This window comes from Theropithecus gelada, chromosome 9 (assembly GCF_003255815.1).
Source record: "Theropithecus gelada isolate Dixy chromosome 9, Tgel_1.0, whole genome shotgun sequence".
In the NCBI taxonomy this organism is placed as follows: Eukaryota; Metazoa; Chordata; class Mammalia; order Primates; family Cercopithecidae; genus Theropithecus; species Theropithecus gelada.
Window position 1 is genome coordinate 91,424,154 of NC_037677.1, and position 25,844 is coordinate 91,449,997.

The 25,844-nt window shown below is 36.3% G+C and overlaps 1 protein-coding gene across 3 annotated transcripts in view; it reads right to left on the reverse strand.

The window, feature by feature from the left end:
- LOC112631270 (cytochrome P450 2C20) overlaps positions 1-7,128 on the reverse strand; it is a 28,819-nt gene extending 21,691 nt beyond the window's left edge. Inside the window, exons 1-5 of one of the 3 annotated variants that reach the window (XM_025396120.1) lie at positions 6,865-7,128; positions 5,702-5,864; positions 5,379-5,528; positions 2,985-3,145; positions 1,655-1,831 (exon numbers count right to left, since the gene is read on the reverse strand). In XM_025396120.1, coding sequence (XP_025251905.1) covers positions 1,655-1,831; positions 2,985-3,145; positions 5,379-5,528; positions 5,702-5,864; positions 6,865-7,032 — 819 coding nt within the window. In that variant the 5' untranslated portion in view covers positions 7,033-7,128. Of the gene's footprint in view, positions 1-1,654; positions 1,832-2,984; positions 3,146-5,378; positions 5,529-5,701; positions 5,865-6,826 lie in introns of all 3 variants that reach the window. The other 2 variants (XM_025396122.1, XM_025396121.1) reach the window with 2 other exon arrangements.
- Positions 7,129-25,844: the final 18,716 nt, after the last annotated feature.

The following is a 25,844-nucleotide window of genomic DNA, read 5'->3' on the forward strand; positions in this document are numbered from 1 at the left end:
CATTATAGGAAAATCCATAAAGATAGTTGATTAATGTTTACTACATGATGGAGTGGGGAATGAGGTGTAACTATTTAATGATAGAATATGTTTCTGTGGAGTGATAAAAAAGTTTTGAAAGTAGAGAGAAACGGTAGGTGTGATGTAGGGCAGGCGAGTCCCAATGTGGAGCTTAATCTGGGAGGGTTCTTGGCTTTGCCCAGAAAAGAATTCAAAGGTAGCTCAGAGGTAGAAGAAAACAGCTTTGTTGAACAGGCAGTGGTACAGCTACTGCCTGAGCAGGGCTACTGCAGAGCAGGGCTGTGGTATAGGCAGAGAGTAGGAACTCAGGGCAGTTTTGCAGTCATTTTTATACCCACTTTTAATTGCATGCATATTAATGGACAGTTTGTGAAGGGAAGGGGTCCTATCTTTTGGGTCATTGGGTGCCATGGAAAGGGGAGGTAACTCCTGGGTGTTGCCATGGGAATAGTAAATTGACACAGCACACTGGTGGGCGGGACAGACTGAAAGCTGCTTTTGTCCTGGCCCGGTTTTAGCTAGCCATCAATCTGGTCCCGTGTCCAAGTCCCACTTCTGGAGTTTCCCGCCTCTTACCACAGTTGCACAATATTGTAATTAAACTAATACCATTAAAGTGTACACTTTAAATTGGGTGATAACGGTACATGAATTTCATCTCAATATTTAAAATGTCATAATTTTTTGAATTAATCTATAGATTTAATGCAATCTGTTAAAATCCCTATGGGCTTGTTTGCAGAAATTGACAAGTTTATTCTTAAATTTATGTTGAGACTGAATGAACCCAAAAAAGCCCAAATAGTCTTGAAAAAAGCTTTGAGGACTCACACTTTTTTATTTGAAAATTTGATACAAAGTTACAGTAATTAAGACTTCAAAATGAGGTACTACTGTCAGAGGGACAGACAGATCAATGGAGTAGAATTGAGAGCCTACAAACAAATCCTCACATTTATACTTAACTGGTTTATAATGAGATCGTCAAGACAATTCAATAGGAAAAAATATGCTTTTTCAGTAAGTAGTGCAATGAAAACAGGATTCACGCTCACAGGCTACCTGATAAACATCAACCTCCAACTCCTTTGTGCAAATTCATTTTAGGTTACACCAAATTAAACCTTCTCTCTTCCATCCACCAACTCTTTCCCATCACACACCTCTCCACAATCTACTCAGTCCATCTGAAACTTTTCTTCTGTTCCACACTGCAAATATTTTAAGGGCTATTTCAATATGCAGGGCATGCAGGAAGCCCATTTATGATAAGCCATTCTTTTCCATTGTCACATAATCTGTGTGCAATATTGATATCCATCTTCAGTTTATGGTAGGATATTTTATATTTTCTACTTATTTGTGATTGTTTCCATTTGACTGCAGTGTCTATATTACTCTACTCACGTAGATTATTTTTATTTCAAGAAGAGAGTCTATGCATTCTAGCTATTGGACAATTTTGTATTTTCCATGACGTTTAGTGCGGGCCCATAAATACAATAAGTAATTAAGGTGCTTGTCAAGCATTACTGGCCTGATCATTTAAACATCCTTAGTAAATTACAGAATGATTCGATGAATCACAAAATGGACAAGAAATCAAAATACTGATCTGTTGCTAGTATCTTACCCGCTGCATTTTGATCAGGAAGCAATCGATAAAGTCCCGAGGATTGTTAACATCCAGTGTTGCTTGGTGTTCTTTTACTTTCTCCCTAATGTAACTTTTTGTAAGAGCAACATTTTTAAGCAATTTGTTGTGAGTTCCTGGGAAACAATCAATGAGTAGAGGGAAATTATTGCAGACCTAAAAGAGAAAAGAATATTAAATATAAACATGTCATAAGACATATGTGTCTTACACCAAGCCTTGATTGAAATTATAGCTATAAATATGAATAAAATATTATGTACATTTTGATGGGGAAATTTTTATTGTGCATGTATAGCAATTTTCTGTACCTAAAGATTGGAAGGAGAAAATTTTGAACAGGAAATCAAAGATGATAATTATTTTCTTCACTCATACATCATTTTATTGTATAAAAACATTTTAATATCAATTTTCTCATTGTTAAACCAAGTCTTCCCTACAACCTTGAAATATAAGATGGCATGAATTACTATGATTTATATTTAGTTGATGACGCTAGAGGTTAAGGGGGTTTGGGCAACCTGATAGAGAGCACAAAGCTAGAACCCACTGTTTTTATTTCTGTCAAGTAGCTTCAAAAATGGAATCAGTATTTTAGAAGTGCGAGCAGCTCGAAGATACCTTAAAACCCAGCTGTGCACCTGAGCAGTTAAGTGATTTCTCTAAGATCACACAATTATTATTTAGGCAGAGTGTAGGGCATGCCAACTCAGCACAGGGTAAAATTTGAATGTTTGTTTATGATTCATACACCATGAAACCAACCATTTTTGTCATTCCTAACCTAGCTGCCTCATCAGCCAGGATCTCAGCTACGGCATCAAACACACCTGCCCTACTCAGTGTTTCCTGGCACCTTCTATGGTCACAAATATTCTCCCTCCTTGATGGAGATAGTCTTTCCCTAAATTAGAATATTTCTGCCAAGTAATGTGATGAAGAGGTCAGTAAGCATTGATTGGAGGATAAGCCTATTGAGTAATGAAAACCTTCAGAAAGGGCCCAGATGTCCATGGAGTGATATGGACATGTTTTTGGGCTGTCACCAAAGCACTTTATTGAAACAGGCTTTGGGATTTAGTGGATAAACCACTGGTCAGGAAGCCATTGGGCTTGAAAGCCACCCCTGTATTTGGGCATTCATTTTCTGTGTGTAAAATAAAAGGCTTGGTCATCTTTCCCAGATGTTCACTTCATAAATTTCTGCAGTACTGTGGTGTTCAAACATGCCCTTCATATAGAACTTTGGACTTACCAGAAAACATAGCATAAATAGTTTCCCAGGAAGATAAAATCTTGGCCTTACCTGGATCCATGGGGAGGTCAGAATCTTGAAGTTTACAGTGAATCTTTTCATCAGGGTGAGAAAATTCTCATCTTTATAATCAAATCGTTTCTGGAAAACAACGGAGCAGATCACATTGCAGGGAGCACAGCCCAGGATGAAAGTGGGATCACAGGGTGAGGCTAAAGATTTAAAAATGTTTTAAAATATTATTAAAAAATAAACATTTAAAAGATCTGCATTTGTTAAGACATAAAGGAATTTTAGAAATTTTAAACAATATCTTACAAATTCCCCATGTGTCCAAAAAAATCAGCATGCATGAAATAAACACATTACTTTTACCTTAAATATGAGTTGAGCATTACAGTCTAGCTAAGCAATGTCATTTCACATGTGGTAATTCACATCCACTGCCTTTATTTAAACTCTTTTAACCCAAGGTATCTTTTATTTTGGAAGGAAAAAGACGACTTTTTCGAAATCCTAATAATTCAAGTTTTTAGAGCGGAATCATGTCTGTCTGCAAAGCCTCTGGACAATAAAACACACAGATAGGAAGAGAAAATTTAGGGACCTAGAAATGTCTTACATACAGTGAATAGCTGAAAGTATAATGTGCTGAACCAACAGAAATTAAAGTTAGGGAGATTGTGGTGAATGCACGTGTTTGAGGGAACAAATGTGAAAAGCAGGTACATCCATATGGCATAGAAGAAAAACTAATATAAATGAGCATTAAGTATAACAGATTTGTTTATCTAAATAAGTAAAATGTTAACTTTTTATTTCAAATCTAAATCCCAGTAAAGCTAACCAAAACATAAATTGATAAATGGAATCTTTTTATTTCTTTTTCAATTTGTAAAAAATGAATGTCCTTCCTTTGGAATAATGTTTATCATTTTCAATCATCTTCCAAATTTAATTAATTTGGGCAAAACTACTCTTGAGGATTCTGGGATGTTATTCAGTATAGTCATCAAGATAAGTATGTTTTAATAAAGTTTTAAATTTGACCATAAGTTAGGCCAAATCTGTCATTTTACAGGTAAATAAATTATTTAAAAGGTTTTTTTTTTTTGGTGCAGGAATCTCTAAAATGAAATTGCTGTAACCAAGTGACTAGTGAACATAAATGGAAAGGGTGCCCAGATTCACATCGATAGGTCCTAAATAAGAGTGACATGAAAGGAAAGGGTTCTGAATAAAGTTGGAACTGAACAACAGGAAACCTGCTGAGTTAGCAGCTTCTATGCCAGACTCCTTTAAATATTACTGGGCTCTAAAGGTTCAGAAAAACTGTTGTTTTAGCCAAGGGGGTGAAAGGTAATTTAGGAAGCCTTGGTGAGAGTGTGTGTGTGTGTGTGTGAGAGAGAGAGAGAGATTCTCAGGTACAATCTGATATCCAGGTTTTGTTTTGTTTGTTTGTTTTACTGCATTTGGGAGAGTGAATTTAAAAAGGTAATTTTATATCCCAGCTGATAATCACATTGATTATAACAAGCACTTCATAGGTGAGTAAATTGGCAGTGGGAGAAAAATGATTCACACAAATTTCAAAGCTAAGATCCAATACAGGGGAAAAAAGATGACAAAACTGAAAACATAGCCAAATTACATTTAAGAAAGATAAGATAAAGAGTTTTTCATAATAGTTAAAATCTAGTTAAATTATTTATAAATTAGTGTTTGTGTATTTTGCTGAGTTATACTGTAGATTATATTTACTCAAAATATATAAATTGTTACAGTAAGTAGTGGTTAACAAGAAATAATTAATCCTGACAGTTTTCAAATAGTAACGTGTTTCCCGAGAAATAACAACTGATGAAAACTGTACTGAGATATACCTAAGAAAGTGAAACCATACATAGTGTCATTGCTGGCCAGAGCTGTAGGCATGGACCTGGAAGGAATTCCCAGACATGTGAATCTGACCATATGAAAAAACTCTAATTAAATGAAAGCACATGTCACTTGGTTCATGTTCCATAAGGTGTGATGAGGTCATTTTCACCATGTCCACTTTCCTAGTGTTCTCTAGAGAAATGTTCTGGTGAAGGTAACGCAGATTTATGCTATGGGGGAAACCTTCTTCCTTAACTCTTTTCAAAAAATGAACTCAAGACCCTTATTTATTATTTCTGATTTGAAAACAAGGAAACAAAATTGAGCAGAAAACAGGATTAAATGACCTTTGATTCCTATACCCTATGAACCAACACATTTATACAGGTAAAGCACAGATACACAAAATCTCCCTTGTCTGTGCTTCAAACCTCCCCCCACCACCTGAGGGCTGACAACCAGGATGCACAATGAAGATCTGGCCACCCCTGAAATGTTTCCAAGGATGTCATTAGTGAAGACAGCTAACTGTTAAGGTCGGTGATGCAGAGTAGGTTCACCCACCCTTGGTTTTTCTCAACTCCTCCACAAGGCAGCGAGCTTCCTCTTGAACACGGTCCTCAATGCTCCTCTTCCCCATCCCAAAATTCCGCAAGGTTGTGAGGGAGAAACGACGGGTCTCCTTCCATCTCTTTCCATTGCTGGAAACGATTCCTAACAAAAAAAAGGGGGCAGAAACTGGGAGAATTCACAGGCAAGGAAGAAAGCGCTGCAACACTGAGCAGCCATGCAGATAGGATAAGCTCTGCTGAGAAGCTTTTTAGGGCTCTGTTTTCCATCTTCCTCACCCCAGTTACCAAAGCTGACACAGGTGTATGTACACCTACCAAGTCCTTTAGTAATTCTTTCAGATATTGGCAAAACGCCTCTTCCAGAAAACTCCTCTGCATTATCAATCAGGGCTTCCTTCACTGCCTCATATCCATGCAACACCACTACAGGATTCATGCCAAAATACACGGTGAACACAGGACCATAGACTTTTGAGAACTGGGAAAGGAAATGCAAATAGCAGCAAAATAAGTCGCTATTTACTCCAAATATTATGTATGATTCAGACTGATATTTTCATTGTATTTTTTAATGTTTGTATTTGCCACACATAGATTCGATATTTCTGAATTTTGTACATAAATGTGATGGTGATTGTCATAGCTGCCACTTATAGATGACCTATGATGTGCCATGCAATGACCCAGGCAATTGGTACACAAATCACAGTTCATCCTCACTTCAACACATTCAGCACATTCATTTGCCCTGTTTTAAAAATGAAGAAACTGAGGCCAGAGAATTCCAAGCTCATTCTCAGAGTCCCACAAGTAATATATAGAAGTTCCAAACTTGAACCTCTGCTAATTTAAACTGATGCTTGAACAATTTATCACTCCCCCATGTCCACCTTGAGGCCAATACCCGGTTAAGGACTTCAGGGTCACCTGTAAAGCTCTTACCATGAGGATTCTGATTCAGCAGTCCTGTGATCAACCCTAGAAATCTGTATTTTCAGTGTCACCCTAGGCAATTATGATGCCCAATCCAGTTTGTAACTGCTGGTATTACCAATACGGAAAGATGAAGTACCACAAAGTTAGAATCAGGACATTCAGCAACTCCTGAAAAAAGAATTTCTTCCATTCTCCAGCAGCCTTGGCCACAGACAGTGACTTTGTTCAGAATCCAGAAGAATTATGTTAACCACCAATTGGGCCCTGACTGATCACTTCAAACTTTTGACGTTGTATTAAATGATTCTATCATACAATGACCCCAATGATTCTGTATTCACAAAATGCATCAACTCACTCTACTATTTCTGACAATGACAGACTTAGAAAGACAAAAGAAACATCAAAGAAGTTCAGAGGGATTATTTTGCTTTACAATGATCTATTAAAATAGAGTGCTTCCAGGAATATATTTTGTCTAAAAATAGCAGTCAAATAACTTACCCTTTGCAAGTGACTGGAGGAACACAAAACATACTTACATTGCTGAAAGATTTGCAGATGTCCTTAACATCCATCTGTAGCATATTTCCAATAATAGGAAGAGGAGTGGGGCCAGGAGGGAGTTTCCTTCTCCCAGAGCTCTGTCTCCAGAGTGAAAAGAGAAGCACAAAGGAGAGACAGAGCACCAGGACCACAAAAGGATCCATTGAAGGCTTCTCTTCTTACTAAGACAGCTGAGAACCTGCACTCCAAGGCTTTTATAACACTCCCTGCTAATTCAGTGTGTGTCTCTTTGACATGTAAAGTAAGCAATTACCTAGGTCCAATTTATAGTTTTTTTCTGTGTGGACTTTGGCCCATGGATAAAGATAGAATGTTCTTTTGTCCTACTCCTTCTTTGCAGTGCCCATCCAGGAGATTCTGGTTTAATTATATTGGATTGGAGTCCAGGTATTGGTAATTAGAAGTCCTGGTTGTTCCAATGTGCTGTGATGATGGAGAAACACTGAAGTAAATGATTCTATGTTTGAATATACTCAAAATTCAATATTCTCAGATTAATGACCAGTTGGGAATTTATGACTTTGAGGGAAATCAGTGTATTCTGTATGTCGTGTATAAAACATGTACATTGTAATGCTATATCAAAAAATAGAAGACTTAACCCTTGATAACAAAAGCCTTTCAAATATTTAGTATAGTTCACTTAAAATACAACTGCCTAAACATGAAATACCGAATATAACTCATACATGTTGAATGACTGCACATATATCAAAGTATTAGCTAATAAATGTATATTTATATATATTGAATTGTATATAAATGATATACATAAATATATATTTATGTTATTACATAATAATATTTATGTTGTTACATTATTATAATAGGTGATTGTTTACATGTCAAAGAGACGCACTGAATTAGCAGGGAGTGTTAATACATTCTTACATAACATAAATACATATTTATATTATTATTAAATATTATGTTAGATATATATAAATGTATATTCACCATTAAAAGAGACTGAAATGTAGAGATTATCATTTTTTATTTTTCAAATGGGGAAAGAAACTCTGGGAGAACAGGACACCTGTCAGTGCCACACAGTTCATCGCTGGTAAAACCGGGATTTGAGCAGAGATCTTCTGATGCCCATTGGGGTGCATTACCACTTGCACCAGAGCTGACTCAAGAACAATTTTGGAAAAACAAAACAAACCCCAGACATTAGTTACTCTGAAGATACATCACCTTGACTCTGTTCAGAAAGCAACAGGCTTCACATTAAATAGAAGTCCATTATTTGTTTATAAGGATAAGAGGACAAGAGATGCTCAAAAGAAGAAATAAAAATTAGAGTTCTGCCCTCTGAATCACCTCACAAGTGGAAGTTGTTCAGCACTATCAAGGAAAGGGCCAACCTCACATAATTTATGGCAGAGGGCTTGACAATCTATGGCTTCTCCACCTCCCAGTCACTTCCAGACACGGCTGCTTCTATTGTTTTTGGTCTGTTATTGTTACAAATAATAGAATGTAATCGTATACAGCAAGGAAGAGAAATTATATACAGAACAACAGTTGTGGATTCAATAGAAGATGGGACACAGGGAAATCATTGAATGGACCCAGGGCACAGTGTGCAGACCTGAATGGGAACTGATAGTCAATGGTCATGAAGATCTGAATTCAACTGAAAGTATGAACTTTTCTTGATCACTAATGACAAAGTGTATGTACAAAGGCATGCTCTGAAAAGATTACCTTTATTCTAAATTGACTAGTACAGTTATTTCCAGCTCTTTCATTAAGAAAATATGAAGACCCAGTTATACAATGTTTTATCGATTATGTTTACAGACATTATGACAAATTTACAGAGAATTTTCACACTCATCACATCTCTTTTTATTCTCTCAATTATCTTTGCCCCCTGTAAAATTATTCCCAGTTTAGAGAGGAGAAAGTTAGACCATGGAGATTCAGTACTTTAGCTAAGGGCACACAGAATGCAAGTGACCAAGCTGGGACTGTAAACCCTAACTCCTGCATCTTGTTGCCTTCCTTTTAAGCAAAACATTCAGTTAAACTGGGGCACCAAGATTTACTAAAATTCAACACCTGTGGATTAATCTAATCAGTGACTTTCAAAATAAACATTAATTTAGTTAATAATTCTAGCACCAGTTGAGTAAAATGTAGGTCAGACGTGTTTGGTTTTATAACCTTTAAAAGGTGAGTGAGTCCAGGTCCTGGTGAACCCTTTATCCAGGGCAAAGGGAAGCAGTAATTTACTGCCTCACTCACAAAGGTGTAAGTTAGTTTATTTGGATAAAATAAGTTCACTTTCTCTCTTTAGAGTAATAATTTTATCCTTGAGAGACAGTTGTCCTTGCTCTCCTCCTCGTTTCTTCTCTTGAGCTGAGGCTCCTACCTTGACCTTTCTTTTTATAGAATAAAAGCAATGTAGATCATTTAAAGACAAATAGGATCTCTGAGATCTACTAATTTAATTTTGCTTTGTTTGTCAGGAATGAGCAATTGACGACTCAGTGAGTCAATACACCAGTAAAAGATTTTGTATTAGAATCCCAGTTTTCCTGCTTGGTGGTTCAGTGAAATACCCCATCTCATAGAATTCCCACCTGAGTCCAAATGATCAAGAGTGTATTAGCATTAATTAAGACCTCTACAGTCACAGATTAACACCAACCTCAGCTTGGTTAGAGTTGTGAATTAGAGTGGGGTTTTTTAAATTAATAGAATTTATTTTTATAGCAATTTTAGGCTCCCAGCAATAGTTCCCACAAACCCCTTCCCAGCACCTACAAATAGTCTTTCCCACAATCAACAACCCCAATCAGTGGGGTTCATTAGTTACAGTCAGTGAACCAACAATGAGACATATCATCAACCAAAGTTCAAAGTTTACATAGGTTTTACTCTTTGTGTTGTACATTCTATAAATTTGACTGATGTATAATGCCATATATCCATCATCGTAGCATCATACAATATAGATTTGCTGTCCTAAAAATCCTCTGTGCTCTGCCTATTCTCTCCCTTCCCTGCAAGTCCTTGGTAAGAAGTGAACCACAGTTCACTTTAGTGTTGCCATAATTTTGCCTTTACTGTAAGAGATTGTTATATAGTTGGAATCACACAGTATGTAGCCTTTTCAGATGGGTTTCCTTCACTTACTAATAATACGCAGAAGGTTTCTCTATGTCTTCTCATGGCTTGAAAGCTCATTTCTTCTTGCCACCAAATAGTAATATAATAATATTCCCTTGCATTGATGTACCACAGTTTATTCATCTAGTGAAGGATATCTTGGTGGCTTCCAATTTTGACAATAATGAATAAAGGTGCTATAAATGTCCATGTGTAAGTTTTGTGTGGACGTATGTTTTCAACTCATCTGGCAAATATCAAGGAGCAAAACTGCTGGATCATATGGTAAGCATATTTAAGTTTTGTAAGAAGCCACCAAACTCTCTTCCAGAGTGTCTGTAACATTTTGCATTCATACCAGCAAAAACTAATAGTTCCCATTGCTTCAAATCCTTGCCAACGTTTGGTTTTATCAATGTCTTAGATGTTCTTATTGTAAAGGTGTGTGTCATTGTTGTCTTCGTTTGCAGGTCCCTAATTATTTGTAATGTTGAACAGTTTTCATGTTTATTTGACATCTGTTTATCTTCTTGGGTGGGGTGTCTGTTCAAATCTTTTGCCCATGTTTCTATTAAGGGTGTCCAGTTTTTTATTGTTGAGCTTTAAGAATTCCTTGAATATTTTGGATGAGAGTGTTTTATTCTTATAAAGATATATTCTTGTATCTTTTGGAAATATTATTCGTCTATAAGATGGACTTCTCCATCCCTTGATAGTGTCTTTTACGGAGTAAAACATTTTTGTTTTAACAAAGTTCAGATAATTGATTGTTTCTTTCACGAATTGTGCGCTTGTTGTTGTATTTGAAAAACCATTGCCAAAGTCTTCTATATTTTCTCCTATGTTATCTTCTCAGAGTTTTATAGTTTTATCATTTTTATATGCCTATTTGCCATTCATATGTCTTCTTTTGAGAAATATTTATTCAAGTCTTTTGCCAATTTTTTGATCAGATTATTAAATATTTTTCTATAGAAATGTTTGAGCTCCTTATGTATTCTGGTTACTAATCTCTTGTCAGATGGGTAGTTTCCAAATATTTTCTCCCATTCTGTGGGTTGTGTCTTCACTTTGTTGATTGTTTTATTTATTATGCAAAAGTGTTTTATTATTTATTTGTTTATTTTTATTATTATACTTTAAGTTCTAGGGTACATGTGCATAACGTGCAGGTTTGTTACATATGTATACTTGTGTCATGTTGGCGTGCTGCACCCATCAACTCATAAGCACCCATCAACTCGTCATTTACATCAGCTATAACTCCCAATACAATCCCTCCTCCCTCCCCCCCTCCCCATGATAGGCCCCGGCGTATAATGTTCCCCTTCCTGAGTCCAAGTGATCTCACTGTTCAGTTCCCACCTATGAGTAAGAACATGCGGTTTTTGGTTTTCTGTTCTTGCGATAGTTTGCTGAGAATGATGGTTTCCAGCTGCATCCATGTCCCTACAAAGGACACAAACTCATCCTTTTTTATGGCTGCATAGTATTCCAGGATGTATATGTGCCACATTTTCTTAATCCAGTCTGTCACTGATGGACATTTGGGTTGATTCCAAGTCTTTGCTATTGTGAATAGTGCTGCAATAAACATATGTGTGCATGTGTCTTTATAGCAGCATGATTTATAATCCTTCGGGTATATACCCAGTAATGGGATGGCAGTGTCATATGGTACTTCTAGTTCTAGATCCTTGAGGAATCGCCATACTCTTTTCCACAATGGTTGAACTAGTTTACAATCCCACCAACAGTGTAAAAGTGTTCCTATTTCTCCACATCCTCTCCAGCACCTGTTGTTTCCTGACTTTTTAATGATTGCCATTCTAACTGGTGTGAGATGGTATCTCATTGTGGTTTTGATTTGCATTTCTCTGATGGCCAGTGATGATGAGTATTTTTTCATGTGTCTGTTGGCTATATGAATGTCTTCTTTTGAGAAATGTCTGTTCATATCCTTTGCCCACTTTTCGATGGGGTTGTTTGTTTTTTCTTGTAAATCTGTTTGAGTTCTTTGTAGGTTCTGGATATTAGCCCTTTGTCAGATAAGTAGATTGCAAAAATTTTCTCCCATTCTGTAGGTTGCCTGTTCACTCTGATGGTAGTTTCTTTTGCTGTGCAGAAGCTCTTTAGTTTAATTAGATCCCATTTGTCAATTTTGGCTTTTGTTGCCGTTGCTTTTGGTGTTTTAGACATGAAGTCCTTGCCCATGCCTATGTCCTGAATGGTATTACCTAGGTTTTCTTCTAGGGTTTTTATGGTATTAGGTCTAACATTTAAGTCTCTAATCCATCTTGAATTAATTTTCGTATAAAGAGTAAGGAAAGGATCCAGTTTCAGCTTCCTACTTCTGGCTAGCCAATTTTCCCAGCACCATTTATTAAATAGGGAATCCTTTCCCCATTTCTTGTTTTTCTGAGGTTTGTCAAAGATCAGATGGCTGTAGATGTGTGGTATTATTTCTGAGGACTCTGTTCTGTTGCATTGGTCTATATCTCTGTTTTGGTACCAGTACCATGCTGTTTTGGTTACTGTAGTCTTGTAGTATAGTTTAAAGTCAGGTAGCGTGATGCCTCCAGCTTTGTTCTTTTGACTTAGGATTGTCTTGGAGATGCGGGCTCTTTTTTGGTTTCATATGAACTTTAAAGCAGTTTTTTCCAATTCTGTGAAGAAACTCATTGGTAGCTTGATGGGGATGGCATTGAATCTAAAAATTACCTTGGGCAGTATGACCATTTTCACGATATTGATTCTTCCTATCTATGAGCATGGTATGTTCTTCCATTTGTTTGTGTCCTCTTTTATTTCCCTGAGCAGTGGTTCGTAGTTCTCCTTGAAGAGGTCCTTTATATCCCTTGTAAGTTGCATTCCTAGGTATTTCATTCTCTTTGAAGCAATTGTGAATGGAAGTTCATTCATGATTTGGCTCTCTGTTTGTCTGTTACTGGTGTATAAGAATGCTTGTGATTTTTGCACGTTAATTTTGTATCCTGAGACTTTGCTGAACTTTCTTATCAGCTTAAGGAGATTTTGGGCTGAGACAATGGGGTTTTCTAAATATACAATCATGTCATCTGCAAACAGGGACAATTTGACTTCTTTTCCTAACTGAATACCCTTTGTTTCTTTCTCTTGCCTGACTGCCCTAGCCAGAACTTCCAACACTATGTTGAATAGGAGTGGTGAGAGAGGACATCCCTGTCTTGTGCCAGTTTTCAAAGGGAATTTTTCCAGTTTTTGCCCATTCAGTATGATATTGGCTGTGGGTTTGTCATAAATAGCTCTTATGATTTTGAGATACATTCCATCAATACCAAATTTATTGAGAGTTTTTAGCATGAAGGGCTGTTGAATTTTGTCAAAGGCCTTTTCTGCATCTATTGAGATAATCATGTGGTTTTTATCATTGGTTCTGTTTACATGATGGATTACATTTATTGATTTGCATCCCAGGGATGAAGCTGACTTGATTGTGGTGGATACGCTTTTGGATGTGCTGCTGTATTGGGTTTGCCAGTATTTTATTGAGGATTTTTGCATAAATGTTCATCAGGTTATTGGTCTAAAATTCTCTTTTTCCGTTGTGTCTCTGCCAGGCTTTGGTATCAGGATGATGCTGGCCTCATAAAATGAGTTAGGGAGGATTCCGTCTTTTTCTATTGATTGGAATAGTTTCAGAAGAAACGGTACCAGCTCCTCTTTGTACCTCCAGTAGCATTCGGCTGTGAATCCCTCTGGTTTTGGACTTTTTTTTTTTGGTTGGTAGGCTATTAATTATTGCCTCAATTTCAGAGTCTGTTATTGGTCTATTCAGAGATTCAACTTCTTCCTGGTTTAGTATTGGAAGGTTGCATCTGTCCAATAATTTACCCATTTATTCTAGATTTTCTAGTTTATTTGCATAGAGGTGTTTATAGTATTCTCTGATGGTAGTTTGTATTTCTGTGGGATCTGTGGTGATATTGCCTTTATCATTTTTTATTGCGTCTATTTGATTCTTCTCTCTTTTCTTCTTTATTAGTCTTGCTAGCAGTCTATCAATTTTGTTGATCTTTTCAAAAAACCAGCTCCTGGATTTGTTGATTTTTTGAAGGGTTTTTTGTGTCTCTATGTTTTTCAGTTCTGCTCTGATCTTAGTTATTTCTTGCCTTCTGCTATCTTTTGAATTTGTTTGCTCTTGCTTTTCTAGTTCTTTGAATTGTGATGTTAGGGTGTTGATTTTAGATCTTTCTTGCTTTCATTTGTGGGCATTTACTGCTATAAATTTCCATCTACACACTGCTTTAAATGTGTCCCAGAGATTCTGATACATTGTGTCTTTGTTCTCATTGGTTTCAAAGAACATCTTTATCTCTGCCTTCATTTCGTTATTTACCCAGTAGTCATTCAGGAATAGGTTGTTCAGCTTTCATGTAGTTGTGTGGTTTTGAGTGAGTTTCTTAATTCTGAGTTCTCACTTGATTGCACTGTGGTCTGAGAGACAGTTTGTTGTGATTTCTGTCCTTTTACATTGGCTGAGGAGTGCTTTAATTCCAATTATGTGGTCAATTTTAGAATAAGTATGATGTGGTACTGAGAAGAATGTATATTCTGTTGATTTAGGGTGGAAAGTTCTGTAGATGTCTATTAGGTCTGCTTGGTGCAGAGTTGATTTCAAGCCCTGGATATCATTGTTACCTTTATGTCTCATTGGTCTGTCTAATATTGACAGTGGGATGTTAAAGTCTCCCATTATTATTGTGCAGCAGTTTAAGTCTCGTTGTAGTTCTCTAAGGACTTCCTTTATGAATCTAGGTGCTCCTGTATTGAGTGCATGTATATTTAGAATAGTTAACTCTTCTTGTTGCATTGATACATTCAATATTATGTAATGTCCTTCTTTGTCTCTTTTGATCTTTGTTGGTTTAAAATCTGTTTTATCAGAGACCAGGAATGCAACCCTGCTTTTTTTTTTTTTTTTTTTTGCTTTCCATTTGCTTGGTAGATCTTCCTCCCTCCCTTTATTTAGAGTCTGTGTGTCTTTGCATGTGAGATGGGTCTCCTGAATACAACACACTGATGATTCTTGACTCTTTATCCAATTTGCCAGTCTGTGTCTTTTAATTGGGGGCATTTACCACATTTACATTTAAAGTTAATGTTATTATGTGTTAATTTGATCCTGTCATTATAATGTTTCCTGGTTATTTTGCCTGTTAATTGATGCAGTTTCTTCCTAGCATCAATGGTCTTTACAATTTGGCATGTTTTTGCAGTGGCTGGTGCTGGGTTTTGTTTCTTTTCATGTTTAGTGCTTCCTTCAGGAGCTCTTGTAAGGCAGGCCTGGTGGTGACAAAATCTCTCAGCATTTGTTTGTCTGTAAAGGATTTTATTTCTCCTTCACTTATGAAGGTTAATTTGGCTGGATATGAAATTCTGTATTGAAAGTTCTTTAAGAACGTTGAATATTGGCCCCACTCTCTTCTGGCTTGTAGGGTTTCTGCACAGAGATCCACTGTTAGTCTAATGGGCTTTCCTTGTGGGTAACTTGACCTTTCTCTTTGGCTGCCCTTAACATTTTTTCCTTATTTCAACCTTGGTGAATCTGACAATTATGTGTCTTGGGGTTGCTCTTCTCAGGGAGTATCTTTATGGTGTTCTCTGTATTTCCTGAATTTGAATGTTGGCCTGCCTTGCCAGACTGGGCAAGTTCTCCTGGATAATATCCTGAAGAGTGTCCTCCAACTTGGTTCCATTCTCCCCATCGCTTTCAGGTACACCAATCAAACATAGATTTGATCTTTTCACATGGTCCCACATTTCTTGGAGGCTCTGTTCATTTCTTTTTACTCTTTTTTCTCTAATCTTGTCTTCTTGCTTTATTTCATTAATTTGATCTTCAATCACTGATACCCTTTCTTCCACTTGATTGAATCAGCTATTGAAGCTTGTGCATGCATCATGAAGTTTTCATGCCATGGTTTTCATCTCTATCAGATCATTTAAGGTCTTCTCTACACTGTTTATTCTAGTTAGCCATTCATCTAACCTTTGTTCAAGGTTTTTAGCTTCCTTGAGGTGGGTTTGAACATGCTCCTTTAGCTCAGGTAAGTTTGTTATTTTCGACCTTCTGAAGCCTACTTCTGTCAACCCGTCAAAGTCATTCTCTATCCAGCTTTGTTCCATTGCTGGCGAGGAACTGTGATCCTTTAGAGGAGAAGAGGTGGTCTGGTTTTTAACTTTTCAGCTTTTTTTTGCTGAAAATTTAAATTTTCAGCTTTTCTGCTCTGGTTTTTCCCATCTTTGTGGTTTTATCTACCTGTGGTCTTTGACGTTGGTGACCTACAGATGGGGTTTTGGTGTAGACATTCTTTTTGTTAATGTTGATGCTATTCCTTTCTGTTGGTTAGTTTTCCTTCTAACAGTCAAGTCCCTCAGCTGCAGGTCAATTGGAGTTTGCTGGAGGTCCACCCCAGACCGTGTTTGCCTGGGTATCACCAGCAGAGGCTGTAGAACAGCAAATATAGCTGCCTGATTCTTCCTCTGGAAGCTTTGTCCCAGAGGGGCACCCACGTATATCAGGCGGCCCCTACTAGGACGTGTCTCCCAGTTAGGCTACACGGGTGTCAGGGAACCACTTGAGGAGGCAGTCTGTCTGTTCTCAGAGCTCAAACGCTGTGCTAGGAGAATGGCTGCTCTCTTCAGACCTGTCAGACAGAGAAGTCTAAGCCTGCAGAATTTGTTTGCTGCCTTTTGTTCAGCTATGCCCTGTCCACAGAGGTGGAGTCTATAGAGGCAGTGGGGTTGCTGAGCTGTGGTGAACTCTGTCCAGTTCAAGCTTCCTGGCTGCTTTGTTTACCTACTCAAGCCTCTGCAATGGTGAACACTCCTCCCTGAGCCAGGCTGCTGCCTGACAGTTTGATCTCAGACTGCTACAATAGCAGTGAGCAAGGCTCCGTGGGCATGGGACCTGCTGAGCCAACCATGGGAGAGAATCTGCTTGTCTACTGGTTGCTAAGACCTTGGGAAAAGCACAGTATTTGGGCGGGAGTGTCCCATTTTTCCAGGTACAGTCTATTATGGCTTCCCTTGGCTAGGAAAGGGAAATCCCCAACACCTTGTGCTTCCTGGGTGAGGCAATACCCTGACCTGCTTCAACTTGCCCTCCATGGGCTGCACCCACTATCCAACCAGTCCCAACGAGATGAACCACGTACCTTAGCTGGAAATGCAGAAATCACCTGTCTTCTGCATTGATCATGCTGGGAGCTGCAGACGAGAGCTGTTGCTATTTGGCCATCTTGGAATGGAGAGCCAGGCTTTATTATAGAATCTGCATTTCCATAGTCCAGACTTCCTTGAAGACAGAGGCCAAAGAGAGGAACAATCTCATAATCTGGTCCCTGAGTTCTGTTTTCATGGTATAGATCATTCTACAGAACTCCAAGTATAATTTTCTCTAATAATTATCCACATTCAACTCTTTTTCTGGTGCATACCTGACCAAATAAAAACTGTCCATGCCAACATTCAGGCTTGCAGGTTATTGAAAGACATCCCCAACTCCATATCTATTCAAATTAATTTTTGTTTCCACTCAATTAAGGTTTCTCTCCTCCATCTTTTTGCCACCAAATACCTCTGGATCTCTCATCATACTGCAAGACAATAGTGGCAAACATATGGCTCTGGCCAGCCACATAGTCAGCCCTTGTCATGAAGAATCCATTTGTTCATTCTGCTTGTCAGCATGAATTCACAAAACTCTGACTCAGCGACTGAGTGTAGCTTTCAGGGAGAATAACTTGAAGGCTATAAGCAGGATACAGTACAGGTCTCCATGAATCTTTCCTGAATTATGGCATTTTAAAAATATATAAGTTTAATGATTATAACCCTTGCCTTTTTCTGTACCTAAGATAGTATCTGACAGATTTATTAATAATGCATCTGTAATTTATAAGTAGATGTACCTTTACATTGAAACTTTGATGAAATTTTGCTCTAAAGTAACTTCTAACCACATTTGATGTAACTTCTGAGCACATGCAGAATCTCCACCACCAGTATATAAGCTCTTGACTAAAACACTGCTTTGGAGTATTTTAATGGAAACTCTGAAAGACTACCCTAGATTGCAGTCCTCAGGAAGACTCTGAGTAAAATTAACTTTAATTCTTTAAAAGCAAGGTGTTTTTCTTTAGTTGACAGCACCATTCTACTCATCCAAAATCCCCTCTCCTATGTTTCATGCAAATATTTAAAGATCTACATCAAACCTCAGGGATTACAGGAGGCCCTCCTAGGTTTAACCCCTCCTTCCTTCTCTTCCATATGCTGTGTGATATGATTATGCCTACATTCAATTTATATTTGTATTTTTTAACTTGTTTGTATTTCCATTTCACCTGACATATGCATTATGTCTTTCTTAGATTATTAGTAACTAAAAACAGTGTAATTAGTATATTCTAATTATTTAACAATTTAATTTTTAATTATTCCATGAAGCTTAGGCCACATGCATATACACAATAGGTGCTTGTCAAACACTTCTGGATTGATCATCTCAATGTCTCCAATAAGTACAGAACTAATAAATAAACCACAAAAATATAGGCAAGGAAATAACATTTTACATGTCCCATTTTGATACAAAAATTAATAAAATCTCATGGATTGGTACTGCTTAGGAATTATTGATGTTCTTTTATTTTTCCAAAAAATAACTTTTAACACAAGCAAAATGTTTACATACTTTATTGTGTTTATTTTTATATAATTCAATTTTTTTATTTTTTACTTAATGTTTTAGTATTTAGAAAATTCTGTGGGTACATAGTAGATGCATGTATTTATGGGGTACATGGGATGTTTTGAAATAGCCATGCAATGTGAAATAAGCACATCATGAAGAATGGGGTATCTATCCCCCAAGCATTTATCATTTCAGTTACAAAGAATCTGATTTCATTCTTTACATTATTTTAAAATATAGAATTAAGTTATTATTGAGTATAGTCACCCTACTCTTCTATCAAATAGTAGTTCTTATTTATTCTTTCTATTGTTGGTGCACATAAACTATACCCACCTTTCCTTGAGCCCCTCACCACCCTTCCCAGCCTCTGGTAACCATCCTTCTACTTTCTATGTTCAATCAGTTCAATTGATTTGATTTTTAGATGTCACAAATATATGATATGTGATGTTTCTTTCTGTGCTTGGTTTATTTTGCTTAACCTAATGATCTCCAGTTTTCATCCATGTTGCTGCAAATGACTGGATGTCATTCATTTTTATGGCTAAAAGGTACTTCATTGTGTATATATATACACCATGTTTTCTTTATCCATTCATCTGTTGATGGACATTTAGGTTACTTCCAGATCTGGAATACTATAAACGGTGCTGCAGCAAAAATGGGAGTGCAGCTATTGCTTCAATATTCTGATTTCCTTTTTCTTGGGTATATACCTAGCAGTAGGATACCTGGATCATAGGGTAGCTCTATTTTTGTTTTTTTGAGTAACCTCTAAACTTTTCTCCATAGTGGTTGTACTAATTTACATTCTCGCCAACAGTGTACCTGGGTGCCCTTTTGTACACATTCTCACCAGCATTTGTTATTGCCTGTCTTTTGGATGTAAGTCATTTTAACTGGGATGAGGTAATATCTCATTGTAGTTTTGATTTTCATTTCTGTGATGATAATTGACATTGAGCACCTTTTCATATGCCTGTTGTCCATTTGTAGTTCTTCTTTTGAAAAATGTCTATTCAAAATTTTGCAAATTTTTAGGTGGGATTATTAGATTTTTTTTTCTATAGAGATGTTTGAGCTTTTTGTACATTCTGGTTATTAATCCCTTGCCAGATGAGTAGCTTGCAAATATTTTCTCCCATTCTGTGGCTTGTCTCTTCAGTTTGTTGATTGTATTCTTTGCAGTGCAAAAGATTTTTAACTTGATGTGATACCATTTGTCCATGTTTGCTTTGGTTGCCTGTGCTTGTGGGGTATTGCTCAAGAAATATTTGCCCAGACAAATGTCATGGAGATTTTCTCAAATGCTTTCTTGTAGTAGTTTAATAATTTGAGGTCTTAAATTTAAGTCTTTAATCTATTTTGATTTGATTTCTGTATATGGCAAGAGATAGGGGTCTGGTTTCAATCTTTTGCATATGGCTATCCAGTTTTCTGAGCACCACTTATTGTAGAGACTGTCTTTCACCCCATGTATGTTCTTGGCACTCTTGTCAAAAAGCAATTTACTGTAGGAGCGTGGATTTATTTCTGGGTTCTCTGTTCTGCTCCATTGGTCTATGTGTCTGTTTTTATACCAGTGCCATGCTGTTTGGGTTACTACAGCTCTGCAGTAGAATTTGAAGTCTGGTAATGTTATTTTTGCTTAGAATAGCTTTGACTATTCTAGGTGTTTTATGGTTCTATATAAAGTTTAGAATTTTTTTCTGTTTCTGTGAAGACTGTCATTGGTATTGTTACAGGAATTTCATTGAAACTGTAGCAATGCAAGGAACTGCATTGCTTTGGGCAGTGTATTTTAACAATATATATTTTTACAAAATGGATTCTTACAATCAATGAACATGAAATATTTTTTCACTTTTTTGTGCCCTCTTCAATTTCCTTCATCAATGTCTTATAGTTTTTATTATAGAGATCTTGTACTTTTGTTAATTCCTAGCTATTTAATTTTCTGTGTGGCTCTCATAAATGGGATTACTATATATTTTTTTCACATTGTTTACTGTTAGCATAAAGAAATGTCACTAAATTTTACATGTTGACTTTGTATCCTGCAACTTTACTAAATTTGATTATCAGTTCTAATAGTTTTCTTGTGGTCTCTTTAGGATTTTCCCAATATAAGATTGCATCATCTGCAAACAAGAATAATTTGACTTTTTTTTTCCAACTTGGATGCCTTTGATATTTTTCTTTTGTCTGATTTCTCTAGCTAGGACTTAAATTAATATGTTGACTAACTATGGTGAAAGTGGGCATCCTCATCTTGTTCCAGATCTTAGAACAAAAGCTTTCTGTCTTTTCCCATTCAGTATGTACTAGTCGTGGGTCTGTCATATATGCTTTTTATTATGTTGAGGTATATTTCTTCTATTCCCGGTTTTTTCAGAGTCTTTATCATGAAGGGATGTTAAATTTTATCAAATGCTTTTCAGTATCAATTAAATGATCATATTTTTTTATTCTTCATTCTGTTGATACAATGTATTACACTGATTTGCATATGTTGAACCATTTTTGCATCTCATGAATAAATGACTTCATCATGATGGACAACATTTGTAATGTACTGTTGAATTCAGTTTGCTAGGATTTTGTTGAAGATTTTTGCATCAATGTTTATCAGTGATATTGCTCTGTAGATTTTTTTTGTATGAATCTTTGATTGGCTCTGGTATCAAGATAATACTGGCTTCCTAGAATGACTGTGGAAGTATTCCCTCTTCTTCTATTTTTTGGAGCAGTTTGAGTAGGACTAGTATTACTTCATCTTTAAATGTTTGGTAATATTCAGCAGTGAAGACATCAGGTCCTGAGCTTTTCTTTATGGGAAAACTTTTTATTATGACATTGATCTTATTACCTGTTACTGATCTGTTCAGGTTTTGGATTTTCTCCTAATTCCATCTTGGTAGGTTGTTTGTATCTAGGAATTTTTCCATTTCTTTTAGATTTTTAAATTTATTGGCATATAGTTGGTCATAGTAGTCACTAATGATCTCTTGAATTTCTGAAGTATCAATTGTAATGTTTCCTTTTTCATTTCTGACTTTATCTATTTGGATCTTATCTCTCTTTTTTTGTTCATCTGGTTAAAGGTTTATCAATTTTGTTTAAGTTTAAAAAAAAACAACTTTTTGTTTCATTGATTATTTTGTAATTTTGTAAATTTAATTTTATTTATTTCTGCCTTGATATTTACCATTTCTTTTCTTCTATTAATTTTGGGTTTGGTTTTTTCTTTTTTAGTTCTTTAAGATGTATTGTTAGATTGTTTATTTGAAGTTTTTTCTCTTTTTTGATGTAGGCACTTAATAGCTACAAACTTTCCTCTTAGTACTGCTTTTACTCTATCCCATAGGTTTTAGTATAATGTGTTTCCATTAACATTTCCTTCAAAAATTTTTGAATTTCCTCCTTAATTTGCTCATTGACCCACTGATCATTAGGGAACATATTGTTTAATTTACACATGTATTTGTAGAATTTTCTAAATTCCTCTTGTTATTAATTTCTAGTTTTGTTCCATTGTGGTCAGAGAAGAGGCTTATTTTTTCAATATTTTAACAACATTTTAAGGCTTGTTTTGGTACATAACATGTGGTCTATTCTTGGAGGAGACTATATTAAACCAACTTATGGCACATAAGGAACACAATATGCAAACCTGAATGGGAGATGGAATTCAGTGAGCGTAAGGAGCTATATATCATTAGGATTATATACATTGCTAGATAACTAATGGCAATGCTTGTGCAAAGGTATGTCCTGTAGAGATATTATCATATTTATTTTAAATTGGTCAGTAGAATTATTTCTAAGCTGTTTTATAGGAAAAATTAAGTTTTTGTCAAGACTCCAGTTACACAACGTTTAACCCTCATGTTTTAGGGACTCTGATAACTCACAGAAAATGTTCACTCTCATTATTTCACTTTTGATTCTCTCAATTACCTTCACCTATGGTAAAATCATCCCCATTTTAAAGAAGAGGAAATCAAGACTCAGGGACTTATCATCTTAGCCAAGAACATGGTGTCTGCAAGTTGTAGAGCAGAGGCTAGTACCCATAACCTTTGCACCTCAAAAGCTTCTCTCTAAGTAAATTGTTCAGTTCAACATTCATGACGGTGTACTGTGATACACTGTTTCATTATTTCCTCTAAACAGCAACTTTCAAAATAAACATTGAGTTAATCATTGCAGCACCAGTTGATTAAAAACAGGGTGAAGAAAGTTTGATTTGGTAACTTTTTGAACTTGCATGAACCCAGGTCTTGGTGAACTTTTATACTAGAACAAAGATAAGCAGCAATTTGATGCCTGATTCACATTGCTCTAAATTCTGAAAGAAACACACTCCTTTATTATGGTTAAAATGAAAACTGGCTCTCTTTAGATCATCAGCTTTTTTCCCTAAGAGATGCAGGTCTCTACTCTCCTCCTCCTTCCTATCATAAGACTCCCCCCTGTATCATTTTATAAAATGAGAGAATTACAGATAACTAGAGATAGAAGGAACTTCAGTGACCCACTCTTCTAATTCCCTACTTTATCTTTAGGAGTAAGGAATGCATATCTCAGTGAGGTGAAGTGTTACCTATGAATGAGAATAAGACATTGTTTTCAAATCCAGGTTTCCAATTCCCTGTTCAGTGACTTTTCACATCAATAAGATTTTTCCATCACTGCCTAAATGAATGGACAAGATGTCACTAGCACAAAGTGCTCCACAAAAAGAATCATCAACCTTGCTTGACAAGAGTTGTTTGTTTCTTTGTTTAAATTTTTTTTTAAGTTCCAGGATACATGTGCAGAATGTACAGGTGTGTTACATATGGGTAAACATGTGCCATAGTAGTTTACTGCATCTATCAACCCATAACATATGTATTAAGCCCCACATGCATTAGTTTTATTCTGATGCTCTCCCTCTCCCCACCACCCCTGACAGGCTTCAGTGTGTGTTGTTCACCTTTCTGTGTCCACATGTTCACATTGTTCAGCTCCCACTTATGAGTGAGAACATGTGTGTTTGCTTTTCTGTTCCTGTGTTAGTATGCTGAGGTTAATGGCTTCCAGCTTCATGCATGTCCCTGTAAAGGACATGATCTCTTTGCTTTTTGTGGTTGCCTAGTATTCCATGATATATACGTACCACATTTTATTTATCCACCCTATCATTGATGGGCATTTGGGTTGATTCCATGTTTTTGCTATTGTGAATAGTGCTGCAATAAACATATGTGTGCATATATCTTTATAACAGAATGATTTATATTTCTTCGGGTATGTGCCCCGTAATGGGATTGCTGGGTCAAATAGTACTTGTGGTTGTAGCTCCTTGAGGAATTACCACACTGTCTTCCACAATAGTTGAACTAAATTACCTTCCCGTCAACAGTGTATTTTTCCACAGCCTCACTAGCATCTGTTGTTTCTTGACTTGATATGAGTGGCATGAGGTGGTGTCTCATTGTGGTTTTGATTTGTATTTCTCTAATGATCACCAATGTTGAACCTTTTTTCACATGTTTGTTGGTTGTATAAATGTCTTCTTTTAGGAAGTGTCTGTTTATGTCCTTTGACCACTTTTTCATGGGGTTATTTTTTTTCTTGTAAATTTGTTTAAGTTCCTTGTAAATTCTGGATATTAGACCTTTGCCAGTTGAGTATATTGCAAAATTTTTCTCCCATTCTGTAGGTTGCCTTTTGCTGTGCAGAAGCTCTTTACTTTAATTAGATTCCCTTTGTCAATTTTTACTTTTGTTGCAATTGCTTTTGGTGATTTCATTATAAAATATTTCTCCATACATATGTCCTAAATGGTGTTACCTAAATTCTTTTCTAGTGTTTTTGAAGTTTTGAGTTTTACATTTAAGTCTTTAATCCATCTTGAGTTAATTTTTGTATGGGGTGTAAAAAAGGAATCCAATTTCAATTTTCTGCATATGGCTAGCCAGTTCTCTCAGCACCATTTATTAAATATGGAATGCTTTTCCCATTGCTTGCTTTCATCAGGTTTGTTGAAGATCAGATGGTTGTAGATGTGTGGTCTTATTTCTAAGATCTCTATTCTGTTACATTGGTCTATATGTCTGTTTTAGTACCAGTGCCATGCTATTTTGGTTACTATAGGCTTGTAATGTAGTTTGAAGTCAGGTAGTGTGATGCCTTCAGCTTTGTTCTTTTTGTTCAGGATTGTCTTGGTTATACAGGCTCTTTTTTGGTTCCATATGTATTTTAAATTAGATTTTTCTAATTTTGTGAAGAATGTCAATAATAGTTTGATGGGAATAGCATTAAATCTATAAATCATTGTGAGCAGTATGAACATTTTCATGACATTGATTCTTCCTATCCATGAAAATGAAATGTTTTTCTGTTTCTTTCTGTCTATCTTATTTCCTCAAGCAGTGGTTTGTAGTTCTCCTTGAAGAGGCACTTCATATACCCTGTTAGCTCTATTCTTAGGTATTTTATTCTCTTTGTAGTAATTGTGAATGGGAGTTCATTCATGATTTGGCTCTCTGCTTGTCTACTGTTGGTGTATGAGAATGCTTTTGATTTTTGCACATTGATTTTGTATAATGAACTTTGCTGAAGTTGCTTATCAGCTTAAGGAGATTTTGGACTGAGTCATGGAGGATTAGGTTGTTCAATTTACATGTAGTTGTGTGGTCTTGAGTACTAATTTGGTTGCACTGTGGTCTGAGAAACTGTTAGAATTTCAGTTCTTTTGCATTAGCTGAAGAGTGTTTTACTTCAATTATATGATCAATTTTAGAGTAAGTGCCATGTGACACTGAGAACAATGTATATTCTGTTGTTTTGGGGTGGAGAGTTCTGTAGATACCTATCAGGCCCACTTGATCCAGAGCTCACTTCAAGTCCTAAATATCCTTGTTAATTTTCTGTCTCAATATGTCTAATATTGACAGTGGGGAATTAAAGTCTCCCACTTTTATTGTGTGGGAATCTAAGCCTCTTTGTGGGTCTCTAAGAGCTTGTTTTGTGAATCCGGTTGCTCCTGTATTGGGTGCATATATATTTAGGATAATCATCTTTTCTTGTTTAATTAATCCG